Here is a 25669-nt window from a genome sequence, read left to right on the forward strand (position 1 = left end):
CTTCTCGAGACCATAGGCAATAGCAGTGAAAAAGGCTTGTTAACGATTATCATCACATTCAAGCCTACGATGCTAGCTTGCCTTTGAGAATTGTTGAAGCTATATCTACATTGTTAGATGTAGACCTTTGATTGAATTTCAACAATAACATCTCCACTGTTGTGCAAAGCTTGCAATTCTTCAATGTGTCATGCATTCAAAACACCTAAATACGAACAAAAAGTCATTCACTTCACAAATCAATGTAACAAACTATGTTGAAAGAAACCAAACAATGAGGCAAAGAACCAAGCGATGGAGTTTTGAAATCAAGAGAGAACCATCACATTTGAACTTACATCCCCCCATTAAATGATCCATAAATCTTCTTTTTTACACATGGCAACTCCTCTCTCGATACTACCACATGATTTAAAGGTTTCTGGGAGGACATAGATAGTATAGATGATGACATCCAATCTAACAAATACAAGCAAACAAGTAACATTTATGTTCAAATATTATGTTTCATAGAGTGCTTGGTCAAAGACAAGCCATATATTTGTCACGATTCATTCCTCAATAATGAACCTATCAATGCAATTTTCCCAACCCCTACATTGTAATAATTGCATTTTTAAAGTATTGCTACTTAATGATTTGCTATTTCATTCAATTGAGATGTAGAGTTTTGGAGAATTGTAGTTGTAATGGTTATAGGGGAAGGGCTTAAGGAGCCCTGTCTCGAGAGGGAAGTGTCGAGAAGGCAAGCAAGCAACCCTTTCTAATAACTTCCCAACCAAAAAGGGTGACCCTGACTCTTTTTCAACCGACAAGGGCCATCAAGAGGTAGTTTTCCCCCCAATAATAGGTCATTTAGAACAACGTCATGATTCAAACAAGGCAATGCAATCTAGTGGCGTGCACATGTCAAACCCTACCATGTGTTCAATGGAAATTGTCACATCATTTTCAATGTTGTGGAATGCTTACATGTCCTTTTTTGTGCAATTTCCATTAGTTTTGAGTACTCTAAACTAACTTAGAAAGGCCTTTGATCAAACATTGAAGATTTCTCTTCCATTGGTCAAGGCCCTTGACAATTAGCTTCACACACTTTGGTTTGATTTGTGTCTTTGGTATGATCCAATTAATGCAAGTATAAACATAATTTTTCCCACACGTCAAATTTTTTTTTCAAACCTTCAATTAGAGCTTTGTTTGAAGTTAACAATAGGCCTCTTATTTTACCATGGCTATGATTGCAATTTTATTCACCTATAACCCTAGACAAGTCACATACTACCTACCATGAGGTAGATCTCAGTGAAGACGATTCCCAAGAAAAGAAAAATCATCAATTTTTAATTTTTAAAGTCTTGGATTATTTATTATCCCCTTACTATTCTCTTCTCTAAAAACCCTCCATAATAGCCAATGGAGTCCTAGCCTAGTGGTTAAGGTGGGTGTGTGTGTGTGAGTGCATGAGTCATATCTCCACCCTCTTTTCAAAGCTACAAACCCAATTGATCTCTAAATTTATCATCTCTCCACCCTCTTTTCCAGCTGCAAACCCAATTCATCTCCTTCATAGGTATTTTAGATTCTAGGCACAAGCCTTATAAATGATATTGTCATTCACCTTGTTTTTTTAAACGAACCAATATCATTGATAGCTTGAAATCATCATGTAGCTATATGGGCATATATAGAATTGAGTTTGTTTAATGGGTTAAGCTAGTGACGTAGGAGTCTTTCTTAAGGATGAAAAGGCAAGGAAGAACGTGGATGGCAACGAAGGGACAATGATGGGAGTGGACCCCGTATCGAAAGTGAAATACAGAGAAAGCCGTTGGAAACAGCATATAGCAGCCAACTGCCAAACTAGCAACGCCGACAAATTAGAGACAAACGGTGCAACCTGATCCTGAGTTTTCCATCGCTCAGTGAGGGGAAAATGCAGAAACGATCTATTTTCCAAAATCGAAGCATGCATTTGTTCTGCTCTCCTTTGCAGCTTTTCTCCAACGCTGCAGAAAATATGGCCTTTTCAAATCGCTTCCGCAGGGGAAGCGTTTTGAAAATTTTGCGCGTGACTCTGCTTTTTCCCGGTTGCCGCTCGAAAAAGACTCACCGTTTCCTCGAAGCCACCAATGGCTTGCACCGCGATCTCAAATTAGGAACCAATGGCTGGCACCGCGATCCCAAATCGTCACGTACAGCATTGAGCCAACTTTAATTCAAAAATCAAGCGTTCTTTCCCCACGCGTTTCATCATTTACAACTCACAAGCCCCTCCCGAGCATGATAGCAACGCAATATCCATCCGCAACACTCACGGAATAATCTCATCCCGGCTGATAATACTAGGCTGCCTCAACGTCATACATTCATCGATCTCGTATTTCACGCAAACGACGAAACCTAAAAAGCCAAATTTGAAGTTCCCTTGCAAAATTAGGTTTAGAAGTGTGCGATCCAAATGAATAGTCTATTGCTTTTGGCCAATTATCGAGTCATACAACACCACCCACTCGAATTTTAGCCGTAGAACGATGTCCACCGAAAATTCGAAGCCGCGTTTCTGTAGAAACAAGACTTTTGTACATTCAACAAAATGCTACAGACAGCCCAAAAAAATGGATCTATCAGGGCCAACCGCAATATATACAGCCTTGATGCTGTGTGCAAGGCAAACAATCGGAAGTTTCTGTCTGGGGAAGCACCCCATTCTCCAAACACTACCCTAAATCCTTACCCTAGCACCGCAGACCTAAGCCTTCCTGGCCTTCTTGGCAGCAGGTTTTGATGTTTTCGCCTTGGAAGATTTCGCAGCAGGCTTCGGCTTCGGAGACTTGGCCTTAGGAGATTTAGCTTTCGGGGTCTTCGCAGGAGACTTTGGCACAGGCTTAGGGGTAGGCTTGGGAGACTTCGGGGGAGCTACTTTCTTCGGCGTGGGAGCTTTCTTGGGAGTAGCGACCTTCTTAGGAGAAACCGGGGGAGCAGGTTTCACAGGCTTCGGGGACTTCGGGGCCTTCACTTTCTTCGGAGACTTAGCTGGCTTGGGAGGCTTCGGGGCCTTGACAGCCTTAGGAGCCTTGGGAGCTTTCGGAGCAGTCGGTGCCTTTGCCGGTTTTGGCTTGGGAGACTTCGGGGCCTTGATCGCTTTCGGGGCTTTGGGAGCCTTGGGAGCGCTCTTCTTCAATTCCTCCGACAACTTGAACGAGGCCTTCACCTTCACCAGCTTGCCCTGCTTCACGAGATTCTTGAGTTGCACAGACAACACCTTCTTGAAGTTCGCAGGTAAAACGCCCTTGTACTTGGCTTCGATATACTTCGCAATAGCATACTGACTGGATCCATTGCGTTCCTTGAGAGCCACTATTGCTTCCACAGTCATCTGCACAGGAAATCCAAGGACCGATGCACCTACGAGGTTTCAAACGTCAAGCAGAAGCAGTAGTAAATCCGCAACAGAGCGCAAATCCGAACAGATACAGATAATTGTACACACAGCCACGAAGCAATGACGAGAGTGAGACCAAAATAGCCGATACGAAGCTACATTGAACCGATAAATCGCGCAAGCGTAAAACGACCAGGAGACGAAACCCTCGCAAGAGGGAAAGGAACAAAACGACGCCAAAAGGGAGCTCAATTCGAGCACCAGGGGCGGAAACGAGCGCGAGACAAGGAAGAAAAAGGACGAAAACGAGAAGCAGGGGCGAGGGAGCAAAAGGAAGGAGAGCGAACCTGGAGGTAGGAGGGGTGAGCGGGCTCGGGCTTGGGGCCTTTGGAGGGGGGTTTCTTGGCGGAGGAAGCAGGCTTGGTCTTCTTGGGGGTGGAGGACTTAGTTTTCTTCGATTTCTTGAAATCGGAGGGAGCGGCAGCGACCTCGGCAGCGGCCATGGCGATGGCGAGGGAGCAAATTCAGCAGAGGTTGGGGAGGAGAAGATGAAGAAGAAGATCAAAGAAAGCAGAAGATGGCTATGGAGATCTGGCTATGGCGGACGGAAAGCTTGCAGAAGAAAATTTTGGGTTCAAAAAAAATAGTGATGAGGAAGAAGATGATCAAGGTCTATTTTTAAACTCTCCCTTTTGTTTCATACAAGACTTGTTGTCTGAATCCGAGCTTCCTATTGGTCCTCCCCCACCTCCTTGGATCGATCCTCCCCCCCCCTTTTGATTTCTCACCGTCCGATCTCCCCCCATCCACGGCTCCCATCTCATCCCCTCCCCCCCCAACACCACACCTCCTTCCTCCTCACTTTCCCTACACCTCCTGGCTTCATCTGCCTCCTGCTGGCTCATGCTGCCTGTGTCTCTCTCTGCCTCTGCCTCTTCCTCTGCCTCTACCTCTGCCTCACACTTTCCTCCATCTCTTCTCGCTTTGCCTCTCTCTGTGTGTGTGTCTCTGTGTGTGTCTCTGCGTGTGTGTGTGTGTTTCTCTCCCTCGTGCCCCCCTCTGCCTCTCCGTGCCTACTTGCCTGCTAGCTTGCCTGCCTGCCTCACTCCCTCACCTCCTCTCGAGTGTCTATCCCCCTTCCTCTCCTATCTTGCTCCACAATTCCACCTCCCTACCCTGCTCCTCCCCATCTCCCTTCCCCTCATTCCCTCCTCCGTGCCTCCGTCGCTTCTTCCCTCACATTTCCTTGTACCTGACTCCCTTGGTATACTTCTCAAACTACCTTTGCTCTTTCTTCAACTTGCCTCTTTCGTGACTCCCTTTTCCAGTTCTGCACTTCTAGCACCAAATGGCTCATTTTTGCCCCATCCTCCTGATCCATGCATAGTGGAGCTTATAAGCACTCATGTGATTTCACACACTTTCCTCGCTATAATGTAAACCTTTCCTTCTCATGCTCAATTATGGAAGCCTTAAAACACTTTCTGGAAACTATAATGCATAATTTTACCACCTGAATTCATTATTAGGAAGTACTTGCCAAGTTCATATGAGTTCTAACTAACACAAATGACAAGCACACAAAAAATATGTCAACCTCATATTGCAAAGCATTTGTATTTACAACAGCATCTTCTTGTAACCCTATAGCAATATCTTTCCCATACTTTGGATGGAATTTGTTGACAAAAACTATGTGCTCAGAATTGTATATCCAATCACATATGCACACAACTAACACAAACCACAAGCATGCAAAAATAGTGCAAGCCTCATGTGCACAGCATTCTTATTTTATAACATGAGCTTCCTCAAAACTTGTATCCCATAGATAGGAGGGAATTTGTTAACACAAATCATATGCTCAGATCTATATGTTCACACACACATGCATGCCCACAACATACCAAGGGGAAAGAGAAAGCACGCTGCTCAAAAATATGCATTTACTTGCTTATGCAGATGCTTTAACACTTATTTAATTTGGGCAACCTTAATGGGCCTCAGAATGCATATAGAAGCTTTACATGGTTTAGTAGAAGGGCACATTGCATGTGCATGCACATGTATTTGTGCTCCGATCCCCCATATAAGTGGGTCACTCATGTTCCAAAAGGCATTCCTTGCTCCTTGTTTTGCAAAATATTTACCTCGTAGGGGACGAGACCATCCCTTGATCATACATAAGGGATTAAGGGTTCTCTACAACATTTGAGGTTGGCACTAGCATTAGTTCTCAAGTTATTTCCTAACTACAAAACTACTAGCCAATTCAACCCGATCTAATCTACCTGTATAGTGCAACTAGAAAGTCGATGCACATTTTTTATTGCAACTCTATTTGAGAGCCTTGATCCTTCACCCATCAACATGATGTCTTGGTCATTAGATGCAAGCGATCCCTCTTAGGCAACAAGGATGAACTATAAATGTGGTAGATAGCAAGGTATCAAAACATGCATGCCTCAATAGGAGGGGAGATGGCATAGCCCCATAGAGGTGCCATCGATGGGTCGGCAATCCTCAAAGTAGTAATGTTGGAGGATTTGCTAGAGAGTGTGGAGTGCACAAGTGTGGTCACATTTCTCAATCCACACCAAGGGCATTGTATTGACCTAGGCATTAAAATGTTTGTCTACGTCCATGAGGCACCGGAGCATCCAACTGTTCCAGGCTTGGCCCAAAAGCTTGGCCAACTACTTGCCCATAGATGAGCAGATAGTCTTGCAAACCTGCTATACCTTGGCTAGATCAAGGGTGATCCCATCTTTGAGAATAGTGTGATCGAGTAGCATTCTGCTATATAGATAGGAAAAGCACACGTAGCAAGATTGAGCAGTAGTTGGACCGCACAGCATTTGTTGAGACACAACTCAAAGTGATAGAAGTGCTTTGATGATCATTGAAAACACCGAAATCACCCAAGAAAATGCACAAGAATCATATCAAGTACTCATTGAAGATCTCCTCCAAAGGCTGCTAGAATGCCATCAATGCATTCCTGAGGCCGGAATGTCATGACATTAGATGCAATGAACCCCCTTTTGGTGATAAATATTATGTTCTCTTGATCTTCCTAAGCCATGCAAACGTTGTTGTAGCCACTAAACCCATCTAACAAATAGTACATCTTGTGGGATCAGTCGAATCCAACATGGAATCCAAGAAGGATTATGGTGAAGGGATCAGCCACCGTTGTAGCCTTGAGCCTACAATAGTCCATGAAGACTCCTAACTTGTTGTTTCTCTTAATTACGATGTGTAGTCTCTGGCAGTGACTCACGCGTCGTAGGGATCTTGCAAGAATGCCGATGGAGTACTCCTCCAAGCTACTTTGAATTGAGAGCACCACTTGTGTCACTCTAGCGACTGTCTGGCTTGTTGCAATCATGAATCCATAAGGAGAAGGAGGAGAGGAGCGGGGAGTGAAGAAGGGAGAGGAGGAGGAGAAGAAGAAGAAGGGAAGAGGAGAAGAGAACATGGCATTCACGAAAGGCACTATGAGGGAACAAGAGAACTCTCCAAAGAGGAGGAGGAGGAGAACTTGTATTTTAATGTGTGCAACTAACAAGTGAATACCAAAGTCAACCGTTTGGCCTTTTATACATGCCACCTTTTGAAGGGAGGGCCAACCCTAATATATTTATACCACTCTCTTTCCTTATTCTTTATAGCCATCTTGGGCTCATTTGGCTCCAAGGCACACTCCTAGCTCTATCAACTAATGTAGTTAACATGCCCCCCTTTTTGTTCTCAATCCAGTCCCCTGGATCGTGCAAAGGTCATGGTTGTTGGAGTGATGTCGATGAAGATCATTCCTAATGTGCACTCATGTGAACTTTTTCCATTTGTAGTGCTTCATAGGTCTTCACTAGATCCTCTACTATGGAATTGTTGCTGGGAAGATGGGATATTAGATCTAGTAGCATTGGATCCATTGTAATTAGCATGACATAGCATGAGTGATGCAATGGTGGAGGGATTAGGCCTTAGTACTTGCACCCTTTCAAAGGAAGAAAAAGAAAAAGAAGAATCTAAGGTGTAAGTTAGCAAGAAGAAGGTGTTAGTAGGGGTTGATGTAAGGTCCTAGTAGTGTTAGTGTTAGCAGAGTAAGTAAAGTGCATTCCCATGCTCCTCCTTAAGTCCCATATTTGATTTGAGTGGGACTTGTATTGGATTCTCATCATACTATGTCTTTGACTTGCCATGTTTGTAAGTCCGAAGTTTTGCATGACATTTGTTCTTGCTTCTCTGCTTTGAAGTTCTTTCAAAATCCATTTTATGGATTATATCTCATTAAGGGCTTTGCTTGGAAGTATTTGAGCCCAATAAGATTGTGGTAGCATCTGGAGCTTTATTTGTCTGAGTCATCAAATCAAGAGGAGTCTAATAATACACCATACAAACTCCTAAAATGAGGACTATGGCTAAAGAGGTGTATGGCATTTTGGGTTGTAGGAAAGTCCTCTAAATTAAATCCGATATTACATTGGGAGGCTCAAATCCTTAAGTGTGTACTAGAAGAAGAATAAGAAGAAATAAAAAGAGGAGGGAGAGTTGGAGTTAGCTGATGAAGGGTGGGGTTAGTAAATGAAAGTGAAAACAAATCTTTGAGGATCACAAGAAACTCATCCAAACCCCTTTTGTATGTCATTAGATTCACCCTACAATCAAACTCATCCTGTAGAGTTGTTGGTGTAGGGGATCACTTGTTGTTTCATATGTGGAGGAGTGCCTTGGGATACTGGGGGTTGATGTGTCTTTGACTGGCCTTAGACCTTTGTTGGTGAGGAGCTTCTACCATGGTAGCAACGTGTTGTGAAGGGATCCAGTATCTTTTGTCACAGTAAGTTCTTGTGGGTCGATTGCGATGGAGTTAGATTGAATGTCATACTGAATGAGTGGTTTTGTATTTCCTCGTGGCCAAACCTTTCAAGGCCTTGAGCTATTGTTGCCTTGCCCTTTGATTTTCTTTTCTGTTTATATGAACAAACTCGCAAAAATCAAATTGACTACATAGTGCCATAGCCTTTTGATTAAGCTCCTTCAAATGAGGACTTCTTGTCTTGTAATTCCCTTGCATTTGCTTTATAATAAGCTGAGAATCTCCTCTTACTTCCAATTCTTTAACTTGACTTTGAACACAACCCTCCAAACCAAGAATCAAAGCATTATACTCAGCTGCATTGTTAGTTGTGATACCTAGAAGCTCTTGTCCTCTTGCCCACACCTCTTGACCTTAGAATTCATCAAGACTATCCCCCTGGCTCCTTGTTGGTGTGAAGAACTAAAAGCCCCATCAAAATACAAGACAAAAGCTATTAGTGGTGTCTCCCTTTCATCATTATGCCCCAACAAGACTACTTTTGTTTGAGCCAAATGGATCCACATTGCCATCGTAAGATCCTTGAGCTTGCGTAGCCCTTCCTAATCCCATATTTCTAGTGCGTTTGTCAATTACATCCTCTAGCCTATTCAACTTCCATTGTCTCACCATACTAAAGTGATGTATGTCCTCTAGAGCAAATGTGAGTAAGACTGTAGTGTCTTGGAGATCTTTTGTTTTTGTTGAGTCCAGGTGCTTTTGAGAAAGTTGCCAGTGAAAATAATTTGTCATTCTCATTGGAAGGTTCTTGTGTGACTTCCACTGTGTCTGGCAGTGGTTGGTGTGACATGTTTAGCTGTCACAAAGCTTGATGTTGAACTTTGTACTAAGGAAGGTTCTTGTGTAGCTCCCAAAGTAGACTCCATTATTTTCATGGCAGGTTCTTGTGTTATTGTCTCCTTTTTGGAGACAGGTTCTTGTGTAACTGCCATTTGCCTTGAAGATGAAGTAATGAATTCAAAGTAATTTTGGTAGACTGGTGGTCGAGTAGGTTCTTGCGTTATTGTCTCTCTTTTTGGAACAGTGTCTTGTGTAACTGCCCGAAGGTAGAGGATGTTCTTCGTGTGTGATCCTCCTTTATTGGTGCTTTTCCCTTGTCCTTGCAAGCAGGTTCCTGTGGTTCTACCTTTTTCAAGATAGGTTCTTGTGGTTCTACTCTCCAATCTTTGTCTTGATTTTTCATAATCAATAGGCCTAAAGTTGAGTTTTGCCTCTCATTTGTTGGTGATGACAATTTTTGAGGCTTTGGTCTCAGGCTTTGGTCTCGTTCTTCTACTTTTTATTTACCACATTGTCGTTGCTACTTGAAGATGATGGAGGTACATTTGTTGCACTAAGTACCTTGGTTACCTAAATATAAGTGTTTCCAAGGTAATATCCCTGGGCCTCTAGTAGTCTTGTGGGAATCCAACGGTATTGTACCTTCCTCTTTCGATGGTGTCGTTTTGTTCTCCGATGGCGGGGTTTGTTGTTAACATGATGGGGTGGCTTTTGATGTCAAGGTTTTGGTGGAACCCAAATATATGTTTCACTTTCAAAGTACCCTTGGGCCTCTAGTAGAACCTTTTGGACCCACACTTGCTTGGTTGCTCTTCTTCTTTGTTGTCTTTGTTGGTGAGGTGGAGGTTGAGAGATGGAAGTAGACAACGATGTTGATCCTTGAATGTTGGGTTGGTTGATAGTTATCGGCACATCTTGATTCATCACTAAACAACCCTCTATAAGTGTCTTACATACAACTTTTACCAAGAATTGCGGCTCCTGTTATCCAGTGAAACATTTAGCATTAAAGGACCAATAACCTTAATTGAGGTACCTCCTGTGGATTGAATCTCAAAATCACAAACTTGAAGGAGTACCTGGCCGAGATGTTTTAATGTTTCCCAAGAGATGAGGTTATTGCTTGCTTGCCAATCTGCCATGGCCTGTATTCGACATGTTGCACCCGTGAATGTCAACTCTACCCAAAGTTGAGATGGAGTAATTTCCTTCTCCTTAGTATCAATGAAATTATCAATTGCATGTTCAACTCAATTAGGTATTACCACTCTTATGGTGTAAAAAGATTTAATGGTAGTAGGTTTATCATTGTCAAGGTGCATAAATTGAGTTCCTTTCGTACTTGGCAGATCAATTGTGGCCAATTTATGTATTGAACTTGTTGATTCTTCTAACTCTAGTAAAGGAGCACACCAAGAGTCTTCAGGACTCTTTCTGTTGTCCTCTTCCTTATAAGAATTGAATACATTTACCGATATCAACCTATTGGTGGTGCCAGATTCAACTGCAAATAGATTTTTCAACATAGGGTGAGCCTTCCAAGTTTGGAGATTCGCCCTCATGACTTGCTCATCCTTATGTAAATATAATCTATTTGAGCTCTAGTGGTGGACCAATCCTGCAGTTTGCATGAAAGTTCTACTCAATATGATGTCATAGCATCTAGTTAGTTGGGGAATCCCATTACAACAAACCACACTTGGTAGGCCAGACCAAAGGTCTTAATCTTTTATATCCTTTAAGACTCCCACCAGCTGAGCTATCGCACCATTAGCTAATTTGATTACAAGGTTTGTGCTATCCATTTCAGATTGTCTGCACTTGGTCCAGCACTTCTTAGTGACTATGCTTACTCTAGCTCCTCCATCCAAGATTGCAGTCACATTCTTACCTTGGTAGGAGATGGGAAGTACTGCATTGGTGTCATCACTTTCAAAGTACTGGCCCAATTTGTTGACAGGTACCTTGGGAAAGTGTTAGGGGTCAATTGGGTGCTCAACTATCTGAGGATCAGTGGACTGAGGAGCTACTATTTGCCCATTCATCCAATCCGAGAGGTCTCTCCATAGAATGGGATTACCCTGTAAACAGTGTCGCAATGGGCATCTTGATCTTAGTGGATAGGAATGATGCTAATCCTGCAATGTCTCGAGGCCGAGTGATAGGTTCCCTGCCTATTGATTTTGATTCTTCTAAGCCATATAAGGACATGTTGTCATCCTCCTTTAGTTGTTGCCAAGCAGGGTCCTCTTCAAAAATCCATTGAATTAGCGTGGAGCCTTCTATTGAAGAGCTTGAGGTAATTTCCTCTTCCACTCTTTTGGGAAATTGCAAGGATTAAGAGGCTTTATTGATTTCCTATTGCCTTGGATAGATCATATCAGCTCCCTTGCTTTCCTTGAGTCTTTGCTCAAACTTTTCTTGGCACTCACGTACCAAGTTTTGCGCCTTAACAAGGTGTTGTTTCTCTAGCAAGGGGTTGGATATTCATCCTAACTTTTAAGCACTGTGGCACTACCTTGAATAGAGGTCCTTAGTGATTCCTTGATTTCTTTGAGAGGAAGCCTCCATTTGAGGAAGTACCACCAAAAGAAGATGATGTGGCCAAGGTGGTAGTGTCTTCATCAGAGACCCATCCTGGATGATGACCCTATCATGGCCCTTTCCAATCTTAGTGGCTCGTTTAGCATTTCCAGCTGCCTCTCTTAGTTGTGATGTGCTAGACTTATCTCTTTTGGCCTGCTTATGGAGTTCCTTGCTAAAGGTGTAAGGATACTGAGGGCACTTGGCCTTTCTCAATGCTGAGAAGATTCAGACTTGCATTCTTAGGTGTAGTAGCTAACACTGCTGGTCTCTGCCTTGAGTAATCCTCATAGAGGTGGTCAACTCCACACCCAATGCACAATGTCTTTTAGGAACAACAGGTGATGACATCCTGCTAATGTCAGACCTAGTACGGACACTTGCAGTAGGCCAAATGACTGGGTAGTTCCTCCACCAATACTTGATTCATGGGAGTGATTTGTGGTGGTGGGGGTTGAGGTCCCAGTATGGGTGGGAATAATGGGAGATTTTGATCCCTAAATTGCCCTAGGATGGCAGGCGTGGCTCCTTGTATTCCTAATTGTCCTTGGTTGGACAAATTTGGTGGTGCAGACAGGTGAGAGGTGGTTGTTTCTAGCACATTGGCTGGGGAATGATCTTAGAATACCAACATTGTGATGTCTAATGATTCCAATTGGGCACAATAGAGTGCTGGCTAGAAGGCGAGGGCAATTATTGGTTGGATGGTTCCCAGTAGAGATCCCACACCACACATTATCATGACTTGGGAATAGGTGGGAGCTACTAGGGGCTTCCTTGGCCATCCCTCCTTACAATTGCCAGCTTACTTGATTTAGTAGCCAGCCTCCATATTCACATCCTTGGTGGGAGGGGTTGTCTCCTTGACTTCGCTTGAAGTAGTAGGCTGCAAGGTCTCGGATACTTCTGAAGAGGCGGATGTGGTCTTCCCTCCTTGGGCCTTTTCTTTCATGTTGTCATCTAAGCATACAACAACCTTGCTGGACAACTCAAACGATCTGGGATTCATGATAAAAAGATAGTCACGAAGCTTGTAGTCCCACAAACCTATGAGGAAGCGTGGCAATATTTTGCATCACTCATTCTCTCATGAGGTTCACAAGGGGAGTTCAAGTGTTTGATTATAGCAATATAATTCGAAAGAGACCAGGCCTTTTTTTGCTTGACCTCATAGAGCTGGTTGAGCGGACTCCACTTGGGTCAACTGGGAATAAACCCCACTATGAAGTACTTTCACAATGTGTCCCACTTAATTTTCTCCTACAGACTCAGTTCTCTTAACCATTGTCCATCTTTGCCCGCAAGGTTTAAGCCAAAAGCATTGACCTTGTCTACATCCCCTAGATCATCAAGTGTTTGTTGGTAAGCTGAAAGGAAAGCAAAGAGTGGAAACAAACTCAGAATACTTGCATTACTTGCATTATGGAATGAAGAAGAGTGAGGTCCTTAAGTAGGCACCTCATACATGCTCACTGACATCACTGATGACTTCAGAGCTCCACAATCATCTCCTCAATCTGCTCCTAGATTCTCTCAATCATCCTATGTGGCTCTCCACCACCTAACTGTGCTTGTGGGCACCTAACTGTGCCTCTAGCGCTCACACATAGAAACATAAGGTGTGCCTGAGGCATACACCTTGAGATATCCCATCAAACCCCCCCTCAAGGGAATGCCTCAGGCTATGTCAAGGATACATCTAGTCTCATAGTTTCTCATGCCATTGGTGGTCAAGGATTAATCTATGGCTAGGTTCTCATGCTAGCAAGGGTTCCCTTGGGTGTAAGGTAAACAAAAAGGGATACAAAAAGACCTTCCAATGGTTATCTCCCTTGCATGTACATGCACACAATGTCTGCAAGAGGTACCATGGAGCAAAACATACACATGGCCTACATCATAAGGTGACCAGAGGTGTTTACAAAACACACAAAAACACAATAGTTTATTTCATTCATTTTGGAGGACTATCCAGGCTGAGTACCTTGACATAAAGAGATCTGGAGCATACATAGAGACGATTTAAAATGCATAATCTTCAAAGGATGCCTCATCTTGTGGAGGCAAAATATCCAAGTCAAGGCAAGGTCTTACCACATGGGCAGTGTCTAGTGCCTTATAAGATGGTACTATGATAGAACAAGTGGATCTGAAAATCATATCTTTCAAGAGAACAATTATCTTGTCATCTCCATAGTTGTGTAGAGAAGCATATCTTAGGTATCTGACCTTCATCTTTTTCTTGTACTTGGAGTCAAATAAAAGTGCCATGAGAGGGTACATCTCTGGCTTTGTAGTTGCTTCCTTTTTGGCAACCATTGTTTTGGCAATCTTCAACAAGGAAGTCAGGTTGGCATTTTCATCCTTTGTAGCATAACAAGACATTGCTTCATGTTTTGGCTTTTCACATATTTTGCATAAGCAAGCCATGAGAGGGTCTAACCCAAGTATTGCGCAGTGTCTTCTCTCTTATAGGGCTTAGAATAACAACTGAAATGCTTCAAAATATAAGCATTTAATGTAGCAAAGTCTACCAAATTTCAAACAAGGATGCTTCTTCTTACATGCTTCATAGAAGTGGCTAAAATGAATACTTTCCAATCAAAACCAGGTCTAGCAATTCAAAACAAAACTGAAGCCACACTTGTACTAAAGTTATTGAAAGTTTCAAAAAACCAGAAATGCTAGAGTAGCATTTTATGTAGCATCATCTTCAAAAACTTGTCCAAAACTATCAAAACTAAAAGGCTGAGGGATTGGTTGGGCCTATCAGGCTGGTCAAGAGCTCTTATGGGGAGTGGCATGTTCACCCTAGACATAGGCATATAAGGGCCGGTATTTGGGTATGGCGGCATACCTTTCTATGTTCTAAGGCCATCTAAGAAATGATGGGACTTCATATGTAGGAGGTTTTCGACCTTCTGGATTACTCCTTTATCAACTTTGTTCTAGCATTTGAAACTCTTGGGGAAGCCTGGGGCCAAATTCACCCCTATATGACTTGCAGCTTTCATTAAAGAAGGACGTGGTCATGATTGATTGCTTGTAGATATAATGGGACTTGGTTCCCTAATTCCTTTGGACATTAATGGTTGGGTTGACACATGAGGTTCCACTGGCAGCCCATTCTCCCTAGCAAATGGGTTTAGCACGTTTGTTGGTTCTATTATTCTAAGTCTACCCATGATAAGATTTCCCTTAATCTAGATGTTGTAGATAGGGTAGGAGACTTGGGATCATTAAGGATGGTGAGGGGCTAGTGCTTGGAGCCGTTGAGGCTCTAACATTGGTGGGTTCTTCTGTGTCTCCATCTAGGCTTATGGACTCTTGTAAGCTAGACAAGTCACCTTGTGGTGGTTCGTGTAAGGCTTAAGAACCGACTTTTGAGCTTGCTAACCCTAAGGATGTAGAGCCGATGTGTAGATTGACAAGAGGGTATTTGAGGCACTATCCTCAGGCCCAAGGTTAGCTCCTAGGACTCTTCCTAATCTCAAGTGCATGTGTTGATCTGCACAGCTGAGGCCCCGATTCTAAGTTGATTCCTCTTTGACGTGGGGTCAAGGGGTGGCAGCCCCTTGTGGCTTCCTTGCGCCATTGCAGAGCAAGGTCCAAGTACAATGTCCAATGGTTTTTTTTTTTAAATGGCCTTTATTTCAATGCAATTTGCATGGAAATTTCATCATTTTTGTCTATGTTTGCAACTGTTCAACTGCCAATTTTTGGTTGCTACGTTAATGATAACACATCAGGTCAGATATAATAGGGACCTGGATAATGTAGCGGGTCAGATATAACAGCGATCTGATTAATGCGATGACTTGATAACGTAGTGATTTGATTAATGCGACGAGTGGATAACGTCGGCAGCTTGATAACACAATGACTGGCAAATGTAGCTATTGGATAACGTAGCTACTGGCTAATGCAATGACTTCTTCATACAGTGACTTGATTAATGCGATGACTCACTTAATGCAACAAATACTGCATTATTATAGCAATGACTTGAGGAGTCACTGCATTAAGCTTAACACAACGACACACAGACATGCACTTTTGCAGACTGGTTTTTGGGCATTTCCTTGATTTTTAGAGTTTCTGCTCAAGAGTTTTTGTGTGGGGGGGGTGCTACAATACCCAATCTACCTACTCAATGCAAAAACCAATAAAAAACAACTTTTGAAGAACAAATGGGGTGTTTTGGAAAAAGTGATAGTTTTTCCCTCTCAAACTACTTTGAAAATCACTCCTAGCATCATTTCTTAGTGTTTTTGTTGGGATTTGCTATCATACACACCTTAGCAATCACCCGATCTACCTTTTTACAAACTTTAAACACTAAAAAAACACCAAAATCACTTCAAATGACTTTCAACACCTCTCTTTTACTCACACCTTCCTATACACCAAAACCAACAACTTTTCTCTACAAAACTCAGCATTGGGCAATGGGTGGGTAATGAGAGAGGCAAATCCAATGCAAAAGTGCACTTGGAACTCCCCAGGAATGATGCCAAAAATGTGGTCTTCGGTGGTGACTCACGTGTCGTGGGAATCTTGCACGAACTCTGAGGGGTACTCCTCTAAGCTACTTTGGGTTGAGAGCAATGCATGCAAATGCTGTCCACTTGTGTCACTCTAGCGACTCTCGGCTTGTTGCAAGCATGAATCCATAAGGAGAAGAAGAAGGAGAGGAGATGAGAGTGGAGAAGGTAGAGGAGGAGGGGAAGAAGAAGAAGGGAAGAGGAGAAAAGAGCATGGCATTCATGAAAAGAACAAGAGAACTCTCCAAAGAGGAGGAGGAGAGCTTGTATTCCAATGTGTGCAACCAACAAGTGAAGACCAAAGTCAACCATTTCGCCTTTTATACATGCCACCTTTTGAAGGGAGGGACAAGCAAAATATCTTCATACCACTCTCTTTCATCATTCTTTACAACCATCATGGGCTCGTTTGGGCTCCAAGACACACTCCTGGCTCTACGACAAATAATTTTGCCAACTAATGTAGTTAACATACAATGACTATCAGGGAGATCCAGATAGCTCAGTCAATTAGGTGTCCACTTGCAACAATTTTTCAATCTCTTCTTTAACCTTCGTGGTGTAATTCAGATTCATCCAATACCATTGCTATCAAATTGTCTTTGTGTCATCCTTGAGTGCTGATAGAATTGAGGATTGTTATCCTTCATATTAGTATAAATCTAAATGAAGACATCAATGACAGAGCCAAGTAGGTTCTAAACATCTCACCAAAATCCTGCAATAAGGTAGGAACTGACCAGACTATCCATGGGTCAGAGTTTGTGCTGAGGTTGAGGTCGGACAAGTCATCTTCTTTGACCTATTGGGACTGCTAAAGCTTTGTGTTGAAAGGTCTGCTTAGCCTAAATATGCCCATTGATATTAGAATTGGCTTCCATGTTTGCTTTGTTTAGGACACTGGATGTGGGCTCTTCTTTTGACCGTCAATGTGGCATCCTCTCATGCAAGAAGGGGTATGTGTTGAGGATCACCCACTACATCTACTTCAAAGAGGCTGATGAGGTTGGGTTGTTCTTGAGATATTTTTCCTCTTTGTCATCATCATCCTCGTCAATCATATTGAATCCTTCTACAACCTATGGCTTGGAGGTCCATCTAAACTATTACTTTTCCTTTACTAACATCTTGGCCCTTTTTTTCCCCTTTTGGATGGTGATCGAGTTAGAGGGCCAGTCTTGCTTAACACATGCCTACCAGAGCCAAATCTTGCCCAACAATGAGGTACACACTCCTGATGCCCCTAGAATGATCATGGAAATTATGAAAGTGAGGTCTACAATCATAATTGTCATTTTGTGAAGAAGGCCCATCAATTGTACACACCGTTGATTTACCATTCTCACAGTAGACGAAGCTAGCTCCCAACTGGAGAATCCAAGCCTTTGATGCATATCATTAGACATGATGTTGACCCTTGAGCCCTACATCAAGTAGCACCCATGGAATGGCTTGGCCCCTTAGTGGTGCCATTATTATTGCAATATTTTCATCATACACTGGTCCTTTTGGGCCATGTGGCTGCAGGTCTAGCTAGGCTACACAAACTGCCAGACTAGTAGTAGTCAGACCTGCATTGCAAAAGGTCAGAATTGCTTCTGCCTGGGTGACCTCCTTTTGGATCAGTAGGAGACTAGACCTAAGCTTTGATATCATGACAAAACATGCGTACCTCAGGATCTATGGAGCACTCTAAGGTGGATGGAACCTATGTGGAGACATAATGAAGAAAGTGCTCATGACATGTACCTCAAGTCAATTAGGTTCCAAGATAGATTAGCTTGGACTCGTAAAGATAATCTTGAGATAGTGCAAAGTGCTTGATTGATATTACTTCAAATGAACCTCCCTTTTATAGGTGAGGATACTTACATCCATATGCTTGCTCACATGTGGGATATCTCCTCCATGCCATGTGGCAGCTTGCCCTTTACTCATACGTTTGCTCTACATGTGCTCATGGGACCACAACTCTCAACAAAGGGATGAAGATGACAATTATGCAAACAAATTTGAAATTGTGGTCCATTGGCTCCCTGGGATCCCTTATTTTGAAGGAGATAGCTAGGTCCACAATATCTACCATACCTTGAATCTCTTCATGTAAATTTTTTTTGAGTAAGCTGCAAATCAACAAAGTAGTTCATAATAGTATTCAAAATAATTGATTATCTAAAGAGAGATATAATTGGTTATCTAAAGAGAGATATAAAAATAAAAACTTATGAGAGTCTTGCAAGGATGACTGCATCGGTGACTTGCCGTCCTCTATTTTTTATTACTTTCAGACAATCGTTTGTTAGGGTAAACTCTCTTATTGACTCCACATCTGCAAAACATATCCTTACAGCAGGTCCTAGTGTATTTAGACGCTCCAAAACTTGTAATTCTAGCTTTGCAGTATCTACATTAGTGGAAGAGGTACAAAGATGCCTAGTGTCCTTATATTTTAGCTTTTCCACCTCCTAGTGTAGTGGGTCTCAGCGGTGACTCACGTGTCATGGGGTAATTGAAGATATGCCGACAAAGTCTTCACTTCTAGCTACTCGTTGTGGGGGCGCATAGCATGAGCCATCTACAAGTGTCACTCAAGCGGCCTCCGGATTGTTGCAATGTGGTTTCATGCGAGGAAGAGGGGAGGGTAAGAGGGGAGGGGAGAGGAAGAGGAAGGGAGAAGGAAGGGAAGAAGGAGAGGGGAGTGAAGGGGGATAGAGTGACAAGTACAAAGGCACTATGAGAAAACAAGAGAACACCCAAAATACTCTCTTGGAAGAGAAGAGGGAGCTTTTATTCAACTTGGTGCAAACAACAATGAAGACCAAAGTCAAACATTTGGTCTTTTATACGTGTCACCTTTTGAAGAGAGGACCAACCCGTTTCCTATTTAGCACTCTCCCTCACATTACAACCAAGGGCTCTTAGGCCCATAGGGTGCCAAGGCAAATTGCTATTCTTACCATCCATACTATCTTGTTTTCTCTCTTGCGTACGAGGAGTCCTGTTATCTGTTGAGCACAGACATATTATTTTCTTACAAGTTTTGCAGATCTGCCCTTGTGAGGCAGAAGCTGTGTTTTTTGCAGTGATAGAATATTTTGCAATGTTCTGTAATGGCATCTGATTCTCTTTCACAAATTGTCATTGAAAAGCTTGACAAGAACAACTTCCAAGCATGGAAGTTTAGAATGACAAATTTCCTTATGGGAAAAGGATATTGGGAGTTCATTACAAGAAATGAAGAAGAATCAGTTCTTTCTAATGTTCCCAATCAACAGGAAATGCAGGCATTTAAAGGATGGCATGAAAGAGCCAGAAAAGTTATGTACTGGATGTCTATCAGTATTTCAGATTCTATGATTGTGCATATTTAGGATGCAAGTACGCCAAAGGAGGCATGGGATACTTTGGCAAAAATATTCAGCACAAATACGCAAGCCACAAAAATGCAGCTCAAGCAGGAGTTACACAATGTGCCGAGAGAAAATATGAGCATCAATGACTACCACATGAAGGTGAATAAAATTGCAGATGCACTTGACAAAATATGAAGAGGGGAGAGGAGAAGAGTGGAGATGAGGAGAGAGGGCACAGCTAGAGAGCATACCACAAAATGACTAACTGTACACTAGATTTACTTGAAAAAATAGAATATATACAAATCCTTTTAGGGTTAGGGTTAGGGGATCTAACCCTTTCCTTTATAGCACTCTATAAGGTTAGTGCTATGCACATATGATCACGTGATGGTGCTATGCACATATGATCACATGATGTTGAGCGTGAACTCTCAACACCTTCCCTCAAGATCATCATGAAGTAGGCCTTCCCTCAAGATGATGATTCTGGGGAATTGAAGAAGGACTGAGCATTACATTCATCACACCCCTTTAATGGGAATGTCCTTCCTCTACGTCAAACCAAGAGCTAATCGGTGTTTCTCGAATAGCTCTTTACCGAGTGGTTTGGTAAAGATGTCTGCAACATTCTCTTTGCTATCACAATGCTGCAGTGTGATGTCACCAAGTAACACTATTTCTGTAATGAAGTGCTCTCTAACATCAATGTGCTTTGTCCTGGAGTGATATACTGGATTTTTGGCCAATGCTTGAGCCGACTGATTATCACAATATATGGTTGTTGGCTTTGTCTCATCAAAGTAATTTGTTTCTAACAATAGTCTTCTGAGCCATATAGCCTCACATGCACCTGTAATGAGTGCCCTATATTTTGCTTCAGTTGAAGACAAAGAAACAATTGGCTATTTGTTTGACAACCATGATATAGCACCTTGACCAAGGAAAAATGCATATCCTTGTGTCGATCTCTTGGTCTCATGATCTCCGACATAGTCACTGTCACAGTATCCATGCAACCGTGGATGACTTCCTCTCTATTCTATCCCAAAATATCTTGTTCCTTTTATGTATCTCAAGACTCTTTTGGCTACATTCCAGTGAGACTGTTTTGGATTTGCCATAAATTGTGCTAGTAAGCTTACTACATAACAAATATCTAGCCGTATGATTGTCAGATATATAAGAGATCTGATGAGTTGCCTGTAGTATCTGTCATTGACTGTAGGCTTTTCTGAATCTTTAGTAAGTTTGAAACTCTATTTCATGGGAGTGGCTGCAATCTTGTAATCTGCCATATGAAACTTCTTTAGGAGACTGTCAACATACTTGAGCTGACTCATGAATGTGCTATTTGAATCTCTGCAGAACTCAATTCCAAGACAATAGTGCATAAGTCCAAGATCTTTCATGTCGAACTTTGTAGATAAGTCTTGTTTTAGTTTTTTGATGAAGCTATCCTTGCTTCCGGTCACAATCAGATCATCTATGTACAAAAGTGCAATAGTAATGTCTTCCCCTTGAACTTTGTAGTAGAGAGTATGATCTGCATTGGATTTCATGTATCTCAGATCAGCAAAATACTCGTCAATTCTGCTGTACCAACTTCTGGGTGCTTGCTTTAAGCTGTAGAGACTTTTCTTGAGATGGCAAACCTTTTTCTCCTTTCCTGGTTCAATATAACCTGCTAGTTGTTGCATGTAGACTTCCTCATCTAGATAACCATTGAGAAATGCATTCTTGACATCGAGTTGATACACATTCCATTTGCTGAGTGTTGCTAGTGATATTCAGAACCGTATGGAATCCATCTTTGCTACTGGAGCATAAGTCTCATCATAGTCTTGACCATATTGTTGTGCAAATCCTTTTGCAACTAATCTGGCTTTGTATCTCTGAATACTGCCATCTGGATTGTACTTCACTTTGTATACCCATTTGTTGGCTATGGCCTTCTTTCCTGGTGGAAGGTCACATAATTCCCGTGTTATTTTTATACAAAGCATCCATTTCTTCATTCATACCAGTTTGCCATTCTGGCTTGTCTACTGCGTCTTCGAAGTACACTAGCTCTTCTGTAGCCATGATGGTAGTCATAAGAGCATAGTTGGTGGTTTCCACCTGAATTGCTTTGCCTTTCTGAGCATATGTCAATCTGGCTAGAGGTCTGCTTTCCCTAGTAGACCGTCTGAGCTGTTGTGGCTCTGCTTGGGGTGTTGCTGGCAATTCTTGCTCTTCTTCATCAACCTGTTCTATAGATGACTGTGAAGTCGATGCTTCTATCTCCTGTGTAGGTGAGGTTTTCCATTCTGATTCCTCATCAAAGATTACATCTCTGGAGATAATGACTTTGTGGTTGATGGGATCATACAATTTGTATGCTTTGCTTTCTTCACTGTAGCCAACCATGATGCATTTGCGTGACTTCGCATCCAATTTCCTGTGATGATCATCATGTATGTGGGCATATGCTATGCAACCAAATATGCGGCGATGCCCAATGCATGGCTTGTGTCTAGTGAATGCTTCATAGGGAGTCATACCCTGTATCGGTTCGGTAGGAAGCCGATTAAGCAAGTAGTTGTAGCTATTGCTTCTGCCTAATACTGATTTGAAAGATGCTTTTCACTAAGCATTGCTCTAGCACTGTCTGCTAAAGTCCCATTTTTCCTTTCAGCTATTGCATTCTGTGAGGAGTATCTACACATGTGAATTATCTTTGTATGCCACGATTTTTGCAAAAGTTCATGAATGCTGAAGACATGTATTCACCTCCTCTGTCTGATCACATGACATTGATCTTTCTGCCTGTTTGGTTTTCTACCATGGCTTTGAATTCTTGAAATATGGAAAACACTTCAGATTTCTCTATCAGAAAGTAGACCCAACAATATCTGCTGTAGTCGTCGATGAACGTCAAGTAGTAAAGTGAACCATTGATGCTGCAGGTCTAGGCATAACTCCATACATCTGTATGTATCAAATCAAGAATACCTCATGCACGAGAGGTACTTCTAACAAAGTTGGTTCACTTTTGTTTGCCGAAGCAGCATGCTTCACAAACCTTTCCAAGAAACTGTAGCTTCAGAATCCCAATTGCCATATTATGATTCCTGAGATCTAACAAGTACTTGAAATTGACATGACCATATCTCTTGTGCCATTTTACAGATAGTGGCATGTGTTGCATTTGAGCTGACATGGCATGCTTATCTGGTACTGTAGCTAGCATTCTGTATAAGCATCTTCCTTGACACCTTTTGTGACTAGCTGACATCTTTTAGATTTATCTCTGATAGTGCATTCATCACCGTCAAAGATGACTTTGTAATTGTGTTCTGTCATTTGTCCTACTGACAAAAGGTTCTTGCTAAGCTTCAAAACATAGAGCACATCTTTGACTAATCCTTTTGTACCAGTAAAATTGTTCATAGGGATAACACCTATCCCTTGAACTGGATTCGGTGTATTGTCTGCTGTGTAGATGACATTCTTCTAACCTTCTGATGGTTTCATCTCTGTGAACCATTCCTGATGATTTGTCATATGAGATGATGCACCACTGTCGATGTACCAAGGATCCTGTTCCACTTGGTCGACTTGATAACTGTAATCCTCTTTGGGATTGAAATCAGTGTCTAGGTGCATTGGATCAGTCTGATGCAATTCCTCACTTGCAAGAAACATATTTCTATGTTCATTTGCAAAATGACTGTGACTAGAATGTCCACCACGATGATTTCCTCTTCCTTGAGAATTCCCTCGATTACTGCTGGATTGACCCCCTTGGTCGTACTACTTCTTGCGGCAATCTCTTTCATGGTGTCCAAACTTGTGACAGTATTTGCACTGAATGTTTGATACATTGGTGGATGCATTCCCTCGACCTTGGAATCTTCCTCGATTGGAATGATTTCCTCTTTGCTGATTTTGATGTTGCTGAGGATGTTGCTGATGCTGATGCTGATTCTGACTTTGTTAATGATGACCACTTTTCTGGTATAATCTACCTCTGTTTTTGCCTTTGCCTCTGCTTCTATCTGAAGCTATGAATGCCTGATCATTAGAATGACCTTTACGTGCTTGAATGGCCTGAGTCCTGAGTTCTTCACCAAGTAGGATTGACTGAAGTTCTTCTAGTGTCGGAATTTGCCGTTGGATGGCAATACTCTAGAGTAGATTCTCATATCCCTCTCCTAGTCCATTCAGGATTACTTGAACCATTTCTACAGGGTTCATAGTCTCTCCTACTACTGCAAGTTGATTGTTGTAGTCTTTTATGCGGAGTACATAAGCATGACCGGTTTCACTACTGTTGCGGAAACTTTGGTTGATCTGATTTCTTAGGGTGAGAATCCTGGATGTGTTCTTGGACTCATAGAGAGCGGCAAACATATCCCATGCTTCTTTTGATGTCTTGACTGTGTTGAGTTGTCCTAGCATGACATCTTGCACATTCTGCTTGATCAGGTGATAGGCAATCTTGTCTTTCTTATCCCATTCTACTTGAGCTTGGGCAATGGCAAGATCTGCTACTGGTGTGGAAAATGTTTGTGTAGATGTAGATCCTGATGTAGATCCCATTGCTGGTGCTGTGACAATAGATGGAGTAGAGCTACTCGTGGCTAGATCCACCAATGGTCTAGGTGTAGACCCATCGACATACTCCCATTTGTCCTAAAGCACAAGAATGGTCTCCATTCGGTATTTCCATGTACCGTAATTGGAGTTGTCTAACTTAGCAGATGCCTCCAGATTGAGGTTGCTAGTCGACATGGTGTAAAAAATGTACTAAAAAAGTGTCCTGAAAATCTCTGTATGAATCAACTACAAATACATTGAAGATGCCAAGTGAAATCTATGTACCGTCGGTGAAGATAGAACTGCAGTATATAAAATCTGATCTGTATTACAAGGCTTGTGGCAATGATGCCAGGAATAGCCAAGAGACTTTACAAGGCTGAAATGATGTGCATGATGCCATGAGATAGCCAAATAGGCTTTACAATGGTGGCATGTGTGTGTGAAATCAAATGCTATCTGCCCACTGAATCAATCTGCAATGCCTTTGAACTCTGAAGTCTGCTCACTGAACTGATGAACGTAAGGTTTCAGGTAATGTAATGATGTGAAATCGGATGTGACCGTATGGACTGACTCCAAGTAGGTACTAGTCGAGAATTTCGGGCATGGCTTAGATTGGCAACTTAAGGAATTCAAAGCGTCCCCTCTATGGCGATCTAGTCTACTCTGATCTAGATCTAAACCAACCGTCGATCGATGAAAGAAGAGCAAATAATTCCTTTTCTTTTGTTCTTTTTAAGTGCTGGGTCAGATGCATCGATGTAGAGGCAAATGTGAGTGTAACTTGTGCCAAAATGTGTGCGTGATGTGACAGCATGTAGAGCACGAAAAAATGAGCGGCTTTCCTTTCTGGAGCGCCCTCAAATTCTTCCTGGATCAAGAGATATGACTTGATTTAGGTGGAGGGGCAAAAGGAGTGCAAATGGTGCTCAATGATGATGTGTCATTGTGAGTCACATGCAATAATGATGTGGCACTGTGCCTAGCAAGAGGTGTGCCTGTGAAGCCCTGTGCTGAGGTGGCAAGACTGGTCACATGAAGTGCCTGTGGAGCACTGTGTGTGCCTGACAAGGGTCAATGTTGATTGGACTGTTGAGGTGGTAGCACTGAGGTGGCACTGATGACATGGCAGTTGTGACATGGCGTGATGACATGTTTGTTGATGTGGCATAAGTGACATCGTAGTTGAGCTGGCAGGGTGATGTGTCTGCTGACGCGGCACTGATGATGTGGTAGCTGAGCTGGCAGGGTGATGTGGTAGTCTCATGGGACTGCTGATGTGTCAGATAAGGATTACCACGTGGCAAAATTTGAGATGCTTATCTGCCATGTGGCAGATAAGATGATGTGGTGCACGGGCCACGTGTCACTTTCTAGGAAGCCAAAATCGACCAAGACTCTAATGGAATCTTCTGGATTCTGTCATCTTCTCTGTCGATGGAGCTCTGCGATGAGACGTTGATGGTGCTGTGAGCTGCTGGTGCATATGGAAGCCACTGATCGCTGGCTGTGTGGTGCTAGAGCAATCGAGAGCTTATAGTTGGAGAAGCGGTGA

The 25669-nt window shown here is 42.4% G+C and overlaps 1 protein-coding gene across 1 annotated transcript; it reads right to left on the reverse strand.

The window, feature by feature from the left end:
- Window positions 1–2448: 2448 nt before the first annotated feature.
- On the reverse strand, window positions 2449–4042 carry LOC147906051 (uncharacterized). The gene is made up of 2 exons (XM_087376227.1): window positions 3733–4042; window positions 2449–3379 (listed from the first exon to the last, which is right to left on the reverse strand). Exons 1-2 carry the CDS (start codon window positions 3886–3888, stop codon window positions 2753–2755), a joined length of 783 nt encoding a protein of 260 aa, XP_087232353.1. The 5' UTR covers window positions 3889–4042; the 3' UTR covers window positions 2449–2752.
- Between the last annotated feature and the right edge of the window lie 21627 nt (window positions 4043–25669).

Source organism: Dipteris shenzhenensis, chromosome 1 (genome assembly GCF_047967505.1).
Source record: "Dipteris shenzhenensis isolate YYH24624 ecotype China chromosome 1, Dip_SZ_1.0, whole genome shotgun sequence".
In the NCBI taxonomy this organism is placed as follows: domain Eukaryota; kingdom Viridiplantae; phylum Streptophyta; class Polypodiopsida; order Gleicheniales; family Dipteridaceae; genus Dipteris; species Dipteris shenzhenensis.

What these genes read in the sequence shown, in the direction of transcription:
- LOC147906051 (XM_087376227.1), bottom strand. Translation starts at nt 3,888, where the DNA reads ATGGCCGCTGCCGAGGTCGCTGCCGCTCCCTCCGATTTCAAGAAATCG. An exon ending in CTCACCCCTCCTACCTCCAG is followed by an intron (nt 3,380 to 3,732) that starts GTTCGCTCTCCT and finishes TTTCCTGTGCAG; the next exon opens with ATGACTGTGGAAGCAATAGT.